The 11261-nt window shown below is 52.3% G+C and overlaps 2 protein-coding genes across 2 annotated transcripts in view; both read left to right on the top strand.

Moving 5' to 3' along the window:
- SCN4B (sodium voltage-gated channel beta subunit 4) overlaps window positions 1–3667 on the top strand; it is a 16479-nt gene extending 12812 nt beyond the window's left edge. Inside the window, exon 5 of the mRNA XM_060160477.1 lies at window positions 1458–3667. Within this exon, the coding sequence (XP_060016460.1) occupies window positions 1458–1551 (94 nt within the window). The 3' untranslated portion in view covers window positions 1552–3667. The remainder of the gene's footprint in view (window positions 1–1457) is intronic.
- A 3449-nt stretch (window positions 3668–7116) lies between these two features.
- Window positions 7117–11261, top strand: part of SMIM35 (small integral membrane protein 35) — a 115123-nt gene continuing 110978 nt past the window's right edge. Inside the window, 1 exon segment of the mRNA XM_060160893.1 lies at window positions 7117–7186. Coding sequence (XP_060016876.1) covers window positions 7117–7186 — 70 coding nt within the window.

Here is an 11261-nt window from a genome sequence, read left to right as displayed (position 1 = left end):
GGACCTTGTGGTTTATCTATTTTATATATCGTAGTTTGTATCTGCTAATCTCAGACTCCTAATTTCTCTCTCCCCCTTTGGTAACCGTAAGTTTTTTTTTTTTCTATGCTGTTTCTGTTTCGTAGATAAGTTCACTTGTATCATATTTTAGATTCCACATATAAGTGATATCATATGATATTTGTCTTTCTCTGTCTGACTTACTTCACTTAGTATGATCATCTCTTGGTCCATCCATGTTGCTGCAAATGGCATTATCTCATTCTTTTTTATGGCTGAGTAATATTCCATTGTATACATGTACCACATCTTCTTTATCCATTCATCTGTGGATGGACACTTGGGTTGTTTCCGTGTCTTGGCTATTGTAAATAGTGCTGCTATGAACATTGGGGTGCGTGTATCTTTTCGAATTAGAGTTTTCTCCAGATATGTGCCCAGGAGTGGGATTGCTGGATCATATGGCAACTCTATTTTTAGTTTTAAAAAACTAAACCTACGTACTGTTTTCCATAGTGACTGCACCAATTTACATTCCCACCAGCAGTGTAGGAGGGTTCCATTTTCTGGATCTAGGAGGATCTTAGGAGGCTGGAGCTATGGACTAAATCTTGCAAGATGAAATTGATGAGGACAAAATGTTAAGTCCTTCCTGGAGGCCTCAAACCCAGGTATAGAAGCCCAGGGTGAGGCTAAGATGTAGTTTAGCGACAACAGCAGTGAAAAAGACTTGGAGGTTTTCATGAGCTGAAAGGTGGGAGTGAGGTAGCAGTCAGGTCTTCCCTGGAGAGCCCTGTGCAGCCTGGGCACTGCTGTTGGGGGGCGTTATACTCAAACTGGAGCATGTCCAGCACAGGGTGGCCAGGGTGTTGGTGCTCCTGGGGGGGTGTCTTCCGCCTAACCATCTCTCCTTCCTACTGCCCTGTCCCACCACCCCCTGTTCACATCTGCTGTGCCCCTTCCATCTCGTTCTTCTACCTCTGGTCACAGTGAACTTCAGGAGGAAGGGCCTGCGGGGCCCTGGGTGAGGAGCGCTTTGCCCTTGGCATACTGCCCACTGGCCTGAACCCTTCGCCTGGGTTGGCACAGCCGGACAGTTGCCCCTCAGCACTGATCCCTAGGAACAGCGCCTGGTACCCCTGCCTTCTGCCACGTTGAGATGACTGCGTGATGCTAGCCTTACTGAGACCTTCCTGTGGGTCAGGCACTGTTCCAAGGGCTCACTGACTCCTCCCAGCAACCCCATGAAGAAGGGGCCATCGTTATACCCATTCTATAGATGAGGATATGGAGGAAGAGAGGTCAGGCAACCGGGCCTCTGGCTACCGTAGCTCTACAGAAGGCCAGGGAGAGGGTCCAGCACTGGCCCAGGGCACCATGGCTCCTCCTCTACCATTTACCCATCACTTGGGTTCCTCCTCTCACCAGCAACCCCCCTCTCTCCTCTCTCCTCTCAGGAAGGAGTGCCTCGTGAGTTCGTCAGGGAACGATAATACAGAGAATGGGTTACCTGGCTCCAAGGCGGAAGAGAAAGCACCAAAAAAAGTGTGAGCCCTGCTCGGGGCCAAGCAGCCGCCGGGAGCCTCGCTTTCTAACGATGAAACTGATGCCTGAGCCGTGTCCATGAACCCACGTGCCTGAGACATCTGCTGCTTGGCTCAAACTGTAGTCTTTCCGGGCGGGGAGAAACTGGGGTCCTGTCCAGCCTGCCCCACCCCCTTCCCCCCCAGGGCTCCCCAGGGACAAGGGCTGGCCAAGGGAGGGGCCCTGTGGAAGGTTCAGGAAAGGAAAGGAGGGGCTGGAGCGGTGTGGAGGGCCGGTCCCCCGACACCTGGGTAGATGGTTTCCTTCAGTGTCCCCACCCTGGACAGGGAATGCCTTGGTTTTCCTCCAGATATCTCTTTGTGAGAGACTTGGGGGGTTGGGGAGGGCTGCCCCAGTAGCTGGACCCTGAGTATGGAGGACTAACCCTTCTACGGCAGGAGTGGCCAGAGGACTCTGTACAGGATCCGAGGGTGGGAGGCTGTTGGAGAGTCCTACAGTGAGAGGCTTTGATGGATTCCTGCTGCCCCACGTCCTTCTAGTGAGGAACTCCCCTTTCCCCCCACCCCTGGGTGCCTGCCTGCCTGTCTTGGTTCTGCCCCCACCCCCAGACCCCAAGCTGCTCAGTCTCTGAACCCTCCCAGCTAGGGCTGCCACCCTGGTCTTGGGGGGTCCTAGCCCACCTAGTCTGCTCCTCTGATCTCTGGGCCCTGAGGGCTCATGCAGGGGTCCCTCAGGCCTTCCCAGAGCACTGGGGCGCCACCTACACCTTTCCTAGTATTTCTCCTTGGGGGATCAGGGCTGCAGAGGTGGGCCTCTTGGCCACGGAACGCTCACCCCCAGCCCTGCCAGCGCTGGCTGCCCCTTCTCCTCAGCATGGCAGGACCATGGCCACTGCTGGGAGCTCGCCGCCAGCTCCGCGCTGCTCCTCTTCCCTTGAAGCAGCAGGTGGCGCCATCTTGCTTGAGGAGCTGCTCCTGTGCTCCTCCAGCTTCTCCCTGCCCAGGGCTGTTCATCTCCATCCCTGCGTCAAGGCTGGCCTTCACCTCGGGGACCCTGTTGCTTTGGATGAGAGGGCCCTTGGGTTTTCTGTCTGCTTCCTGCTCAGCCGTGCCCCGCTCTCACCCCAGGGTTGGGGAGGTGCAGGGAGAGAGTGCCCAGGGTTTTCCTTTGCTTTTCCACGCACTGGTTTGCACACCCCTCGCGTGTGGGGCTAGACTGTGCCTTAGCTCCTGAGTCCTGGCTCATGCGCTCCCTCCCCACTTCAGCCCCTAGGGAACAGCCAGCTCTGGTGGGCCCTGGTGAGGGTCCCGCTGCCCTCACCCAGGGTCAGGCAGGGGACCGGGGAGCTGGAGTTGTATTGTTAATAGCCCGCTGGCCAGCCACTGAGTCTTGGAGGCGTCTGCCAAGTGCTCCCGTGGGCCCCTTACAGGCCATGTCGTGGCATTGTCCCTGTGGGGTTGGGGAAGTGAGGGGGGCCGGGGCTGTGATCATGGAGGAATCCGCCATCTGCTCCCACCCCCTCGCTCTCTTGTTGAATTCCTGACACTCTGTCCTCTGGGCCCCTGGGAGGGATGAGAGGGGAGTAGCCCCCTTTTCCAAAGTGTGTGGGGACTGCCTGAGGACCCTCCCTGCCAAAAAGCAGCGGCGAGCGTCCCCAAGGGTGCAGGTTTGGGGAGGGGGAACAGGAGTGCCTGCAGGGCAGCCATGGCTGTGACCTGTGACCCTTGCCCAGCCTGAGGGGCTTGCAGGGTCCCACTGAGATCTGCCTCTGTCCCTTGCGGCCTCCTCCACCCATCCTGGGCTCAGGTTCAGATTTTCCTGGCTTTGGGAGCAGACGGACAAGAGCCACCGGTCATTCGGGAAACTTCGTAGGCTGCCTTCACGCAAAACTGCTTGCTTCTCCTTTCCCAGCGTTAGCATTTGGAAGGGCAGAGTGTCTTGTGCTCCTCTTACTCCCTTGAGAGGAAGCCAAGGCGTACAGAGTGGGGGAGAGGAAGAGCATCATAGGCGGGTCATGCACGTTCTCTGGGCTCAGCTTTCCCTATCTATAAAATGGGTGTAATAATACCTACCTCGCAGGACTGTTGTGAGGCTTGGCAGGTTTTGGTTTAAAAATCTTTTTTGGCTTAAAAATCTTTTTTGGCTTGGACGGGATCTAGCAGTCCAGGTGTCATAATTGGAGGGATTGTTCCAATCTGTCCTGTCCTCATCTCTGTGTCCCATCCCCATAGTTCACACACACACACGCACAGGCACACACACACGTACACACACTTTCTCTCTTCTCTGTCTCTCTCTTCCCACCCCTCCCCCTTGGAATTATTTTAGTCTTTGTAATGTTAGAACCCTGGCTCTGATGCTTAAAGTTTCCTGTGCATGGCTTTTGTTTGGTGGTTTTCAGTAGAGGTGGTTGGGACTGTAGCGGGGACGCTTTTGGCTGCCCAATGCCTGAGGGCTCTACTGACATTTAGTGAAGGTGGGGGCTGAGGATGCTAAACTTAGTCCCACCACAAACACTGTCCTGCGCCAAGGCCGGGGTTATAGCCATGGAGAAACCCTAGCATGAATTTGCCATAGAAGATGTGTGGGCAAAGCCATCTTCCCAGGCAGACCCTCAGCAAGTGCAGGTCTCCAGGGGCTGGTGAGGGTGTTTTCAGGGCCTGTGGGCTAGAGAGAGCCGTTCACAAAGTTGAACTTGGGAGCCCTGGACACACGCATCTATGCTGACAGTAAGGTCAGGAGACCGTAGACGAAGCGTTTCCCAGCTCCCCGTCCTTGACCCCGCATAGGACCCGAGCATTCCAGGCCTTGGGATTCTCCTGGTGCAGGAATTGAGCAGAAGGCAGCCAGAAGGAACCTGGGGTGCTGGAGAGGTCTGGGAGAGGGGCCGGTAGAGCTCAGGGAGGGGGTGAGAGCGAGCTCCCGAGATGGGGGCAGCTGAGGGTGTGCCTGGGTGGCGTGCGTGTGTGGAAATGCATGACTGTGGGGTGGGTGGGCCATGCATGGACGTCGGGGTGTATGGAGGTGTGTGTAAAGGCTGAGTGTGCCTGAGATGGGGGAGGTTCTGCACGTTTCAGGAGCCATCTTCCCTGGCCAGAGCTATATCCGTTGGGGCACCTGGAGGCTGAGAAAGGATAGGAGACAGAGGGGGAGATCAGCCGCGCTCCTGGGCTCCGTAACGCCGTGACTCTGTCTCATTGTCACAGACAGATGCCATCAGAGTGCTGGGGGGAGGGAGTGCCAGGAGGGGGCTCTTCTCTGGGGAAACTCCTACAGCTTCACTTTACTTTGTCCCAGGTGGGAGTCCTTACCCTCCCACCCGATACACAGTGCTTTTGACTATCTTATGCATGGTTTATTCCTCTGCCTTGGATGACAATACTCATAGTCAATTTCCTATGTAACTATAGATCGAAACAATGCAGCACAAACGGGCCTTGGGGGGCCTCAGATCTGCAGGTGCCTCCTGGGAGGCGCAGATGTGCACACACCCAGCACTGACTTGTGTTCAAGCACAGAATGAATGTGATCAGACTGTCTTGCCTTGACAACATGTTTTGCATTGTAGAGTTTTATCTAGCTTTGCCTTGGATGAAATAAAAATTATGTTTAATAGAAACGGGTTGGGGTTTCTATTTCTGGCTGACTGGAATTTGGGGCCCAGTTTTATTACTTGCCAGCCAAGCCTCAGTCTCCTTGTGTCTGAAACGTTCCCTGCCTTGGTGAGATAACAGATGCAAAAAGTCTAAGGATGCCTGGCATATTCACAGGCATTCAGGTCGTATTAGTGCTGATAGTACTTCTTCTCTGGAGAAGCTGCAAAGATGGCCCTCTAATACTGGAATCGTTGCCAGGGCCCTCCCTGTACCGATGACCTTGGCAATGATTCTGGTAGCACTAAATATCATCACACCCCCTTCCCCAGGCCCTTCCACCCCAGATTAACATTTATATCCAGGTGAAATCTGTTTCAAATGTACAACGTAAACCTTAAAGAGGAAAAGTGCAAAACAATTTACTGACTGGCATATGTGGGCACACTGAGCCCTGCTTGTCTGGTCCCTCCAGGTTGCTGTTTTAGGGGACAAGCTATCTGGGGGGGTGAGGGAGGGAGGAAGTTTAGGCTTATATCCCAGGAATGACTCTACCCATGCACATTTCATATTGTCCATCTTAAACCACTTGAACATAGATTAACCAAGCGCTCATGCCTTCTTTCCAGCTGCTGGGCACAAGGCCAGGCTGGGAAAGAATTGGGACTATGTATGCGTGTGTGTGTGTGTATGTGAGTGTGTGCTTGTATTCATGGATTTTATCATACCACACTTTCTCACCATACCATACCCTTCTCTTCAATGGATTCCCCTAAGACTGCATCTCAAAGGGTTTCAAACACTAAGTCCTCAAAGATCTTGTTAAAAGACTCTTCTTCCTCGGTCAAGGGCCCCAGCAACGCAGAAGTCCGTGAGGTCCTCAGTTTCAGCTGACGCCCCTGACAGCACTCTGTTCTGAGCTCTCAGCTAAAGTGCCTGCTCTGTGCTCTCACCCTGAATGGACCCGTCACCTGGATCCCCACGCCACCACTCACCTGTCTTCAGGTACAGCTTGTGGCCTGGGACCTCCTGCCACCTTCTCATCAGCTATAGACCTGTTGGATATTGAAGTTTCCTGGTCCATGTCTGAGTTTATAACACTCTTGGAATGCTGTTCATTGAACGTGCTGTTCTCCACGTAAGGATCAGTCCCAAGGCCTGGGTAGGTTCCCATCGTTGCTGTTTCATCCCTACTTCCTCTCCCCATTCAACTGTCATCATAATGGATAGATAAGCAATTGTGTCAAAGCCAAATTAGGAACTCGGACTGTCCTGGGCAAACCTGGACATACGGTCACCGGTTAAGGCCATACGGACTCAACTAGGACAAAAATACACATAAATTATGTGTTCTTATTTGAGCTGGTAGCAGGCACAGAGACCAGATGGACTATTCTGAACTAGATGCTCTGCTAGATGCTGGTAGTACTAAAATGGGCTAAATATTGACCATACTCTCAGGGAGCTTATAGTCTCCTGTGATTGAAATAGAAAACTTTTAACACGATGCAAGTTTGCTTCTCACTTGTGGGTCTCCTGTCCAGGCTGCTTTCCACGTGTCACTTGGAGGCGTTGCATCTTACTTTGTGGCTCTGCCCTCCTCTGGGTCCTTGGAGACTTTTCCATGCAGGTGGTGGATGAGAAAGGTGAGAATGAAGATGGTGTGTTGGAAGGTTTATGGGCCAGGCCTGGAAGAGGACCACGTCATTCTGCCCACATGCTCCTCCACAGGCAGGCTGGGAAATGTAGTTGCTGGGTGCCCAGGAGAAAGCAAAATGTGTTTTGGGGAACACAGAGCAGCCTGTGAGATGACAGGGGTTCAGGTAGCTGCAAGAGGTTCAGCTGCGGCTGCAGCCCTGATGGTGTGGTGGGGACTGGAGATGGGGGGAGCAGGGCAGCAGCAGGCAGCGTAGGCAAGGCCCCGATCCTGCGGGGTTTCCAGGCCATGCCAGAAGGTTCACGTTGTATTTTGTAGGCCATGGGGAGCCACTGGAAGATTTTAGCGGGGGAGAGGCAGGACAGAGTTCGAGACGGCAAGACAGGAGACAGTGAGCGTTGTGCTGCCAATTTGGTTGCCCAGGCAAGAGATGGTGGCAGAAAAGGGATGGAGAGCAGTGCAAGGGTTGTGATAATCAGGGGAGTAGAATATACAGAGCTTGATTTTAGGGGGCTAGGAGAAGATGGTGCCAAGGATGGCTTCTAAGCTCCTCTTGCAATGAGCGGGTACTTAGAGGTAAGTTTGCCCTGAAAGGGAGTGGAGGGGAACAGCGTGTTGGACGTAATGTGCATTTATGGAAGTGGTGAGTGTGCCCCCAGGATACCAGAATAGTAGACAGTTGTAAATAAGAGTCTAGGACTTAGGAGTAAATGGTCTGTTCGGACCACGGGGAAGGTGGGCTCATCTAGGGAATCTTGGGCTCTGACACTCAGTGGCTGGTTGAAGGAAGGCGAGGCCATAAGGGTGCGATGAGGGCAAGGCCAAGTGATGTCTTTGAGGTCAAGGTAGCAAGGAATGTTAAGAACAGAGTGGCCATCGCTAAGTTAAGGATCAGTCCTTATGAAAGTCATCGGTGGCCCCAGTGAGCCCAGCACAGTGGAAGGGGAGGGCCAGGTGGCAGAGGCAGAAGGAGCCGGATTCCAGGGTGTGGAAGAGTCAGTGGGAGGCACTGGCACCTGAGGTTATAATTTCAGGTGACTTGGCTTTGAAGGACAGAAGAGGCATTGGCCCAGGTAGGAAGGAGGATGGATGGTTTTCTCCTTAAGATGGAAGAAATAAAAGGGTTAAATGCCGCTGGGGAAGAGGCGGTGGAGAGGGAACGCCTGCCTTAGCTGATAGGCAGCAAGAGTCCTTTTGGGTAGACCTGAGGGGATGGGACCCAGAGGCCAGATGGGATGACTAGCTTTAGACAGGGGCGTCAACGCTCTGCCACCACGACAGGGAAAGGAGGTCAGGTGGAAATAAAGGCTGGTAAACTGGTGTGTGGGGCGGTGGAGGGGTGGGGTGGGGGTGAGGCAAGAGATTGAGAGACTTTGCCTCATGGTCTCTGGTTCCTACTAAGTTACCGGGTCACGTCATTCGCAGAGCAGACTTGAGATTGAAGCCGGAGACAGCTCAGGACCCTCCCAATCCAGGGCCCCAGGCATCTGGCCAGTCCCTTCCCCGCATTCTATTTGTACCTGTACACACTGTAACAGGAGCAGCACACACAGTGGGAGGGAGGGAGGGTGTGCTGTCAGCTCAGGGCTTAAACAAAGCCCCCGACGTGCTAACAGGTAAGATGGAGGGTCCCCTTCCACTGCCTGAGTGCAAGTACGGAGAAGAACAATCCCGGATTTAGAATCCAGGGACCTGGGTTCAAGTTCTCACTCTATCATTCACCAGTAATGGCCTTGGGCACCACTTCACCTCTCTGAGCCTTGGTTCCGTAACCTGCAAACGGGGATGTTTATACCTACCACTGGTGTTCTTGTGAGGATTGAAGGAGACTGTAGGTGTTAAATACTTTAAAAACTACAAAGTGCTGGTCATAAATGTAAGTAGTTTCCAAGCCAGGTAACAGCTTCCACAAGCATTTCCATACTTAGAAAGGGCTGCCCGAGGCGAGGCCCCATCTGTGCATCGCCAGTGGGATGGAAGGCGAGCTCAGGTGTGGCCTTGCTGAGCACACCCTCGTGTTCCTGGTAAGGAGAGGCTGTCAGCGGAGTGGGGCAGACCTGGGAAGGGAGGGCTGTGTGTTGAGAAATGACTTCCTGGCAGACAGGATCATATTAACTGTTCAAAACCAAATTCCTGATCTCGCCTCATTCCTCCCAGTCTTCCTTATTCACCCAGTCATTCGGGCCCCAAACAGTAGAATCTACTATGACTCCTTAGTTTCTCTCACAGCTGAATCCTTTTTACCAGCAAATAGCATCGGCTCTGTGTTCAGAATACATCCTGAACTCCGTGACCTTTCACCACCGCCGTCCCTGCAGTCATGGACAGGCCACCGATGGCTCTCGCCTGGTCTTCCTACTGTCGCCCTTGCCCTTAGTCTAGTCTCCAGAGCAATCCTTTTAAAACAAAATTAGGTGACGTCATCTCTGTTTCCAGCTAAGACGGAGTCTTAGGGGCCATTTACCCTTCTACTTCAGACAACTAAAAAACTGCGGAAAATATATGATATGGTTGGTTTTCATCATAGGACAAAAGGGAGTGGAAGACGAAGGTTCCTGAGAGGGAGAAACAAATGAGCCCTTCTATTGGCCCAGTTTCCTGCCTGGAGAGAACTTCCAGGCCACAATGTAGGGAGGGGGACCCAGGCTAAGCCCAGCATTGTCCCTGAGTTGATGAGAGGAGCTGAGAATCTGGGAAAACTAAGTGGGTTAGAATTTGTGGGTTTTCCTGAGTCTTCAGCTGAGTATTGATAGTTGGGTGTGTGAGGAAACTACCTGAGGCCAGGGAGAGAACAAGCAGAAAGGATTAGGGGAAACGCTTGCTGGAGCTGACACAAGGCAGTCTTTCATCTAGGGCCCATCTCACCCACTACTGAGGCGCTATCCTTTGAACCTTCTTCCTTATCTGCCAGGAATCATGAAGTTTTCCACTCTAGTTGGTGGCCATGATCCTCTTCCCGGCCCTGTTAAGAGCTCCAGGGATTGTTCTAACCAGTCCTCCTGGTGGTTCTTCCTCAACCCTAGGTGGCTTACACACACACACACACACACACACACACACACACACACACACACACACACACACACACGGCTTGGTCAGATGCCAAAGGCCTGAGGGCGCCGTCTACAGCTCTCTGGAACTTTCCCTCTGGGAAGCTGTCTCTCCTCCAGGACTTGGCAAGGTGAGCCCCCTCTGCCTTGGCCCCCCCGGCTCCCCTTCACCTCCTGGATTTCAGCAGGTTGCTACCCTCTTCCTGAGCCGTCCTCCCCGTGCTCGGCAGTCGTGGGGCTCACTTCGTCGGTTTCTCCTCTCTCGGGGATCACTGTCCTGTGCTGCCTGATGTCTTATGTCTGAAAAGCATTCTGTATATTTTTTCCCCCAGATTTTTAGTTGTTTCAGATAGGAGAGTAAGTCCATTTCCTCCCACTCCATCTCTGTCAGAAGAAATGCATAGAAGCTTATGATCACACAAAAACCTGTACAAAGATGTTTATAGAGATTTGATTGTGTCATTGCCATAAACAAGAAACAGTCTAAATGTCCTTCACCTGGTGAACGGATGAACAAACTGTCACATCCATACAGTGGAATACTCTTCAGTCATCAAAAGTTCCATATACTTTTGGACGGATGAATCTCAAGTGCATTACGCTAAGTGAAAGGATTCAGACTTAAGAGGGCACCTACTCTCTAGTTCCATTTAAATGACAGCCTGGAAGAAGCAAATCCATAGGGACACAAAACAGATCAGTGGCTGCCCATGGCTATAGGTGGGTGTGGGGAAGGTCACAGAGGGCAAGGGAGACTTTTGGGGGGTGATAGAGCTATGGTTGCGTGCTTGCACACATTTGTCAAAATTGGCAGAACTCTACACTAAAAACGGTGAAGTTTACTTTCTGTAAATGACATCTTAAAAAATTACAAAAAAATTAGATGATGTCACTCTTTTCCTCAGAACCTCCCAATTTGTCTTACTCATTCCTCACAATGGCCTAGAAGGCCTTACTGTTCTGATCCCTGTTGCCTCTTTGATATCTTCTTTTCCTAACACTCTCCTGCTGACTCATCCCGTGCTAGCATCATTGTTCTTGCTGTTCCTCAAACATTGGCCTCCTCCTGTCTCAGGACCTTTGCACATGCTGTTCCTGTGCTAGAATGCTCTTCCCCCAGATATCCACAGGTTTCATTGTCCTATTTCTTTTTTACTGGCCATGCGCTGGCTTGCAGGATCCTAGTTCTCTGACCAGGGATTGAACCTGGGGCCCCAGTAGTGAGATCACCGAGTCCTAACCACGGGACCACCAGGGAACTCCCCATCATTCTCCTATTTCAGTCAGGTCTCTGCTGAAATGCCATCTCCTCAGAGAAGACTCCCCTGGCTATCTTACCTACAATAACATCTTCCACAGCTCAGACACTGTCTCCTTATCCTGCTTTATTTTTTTCAAAGCGCAGACATATACTTG

This window comes from Lagenorhynchus albirostris, chromosome 9 (genome assembly GCF_949774975.1).
Source record: "Lagenorhynchus albirostris chromosome 9, mLagAlb1.1, whole genome shotgun sequence".
In the NCBI taxonomy this organism is placed as follows: domain Eukaryota; kingdom Metazoa; phylum Chordata; class Mammalia; order Artiodactyla; family Delphinidae; genus Lagenorhynchus; species Lagenorhynchus albirostris.
Note: the sequence above shows the minus strand (reverse complement) of the source record. Positions and strands in the feature narration are given on the sequence as shown.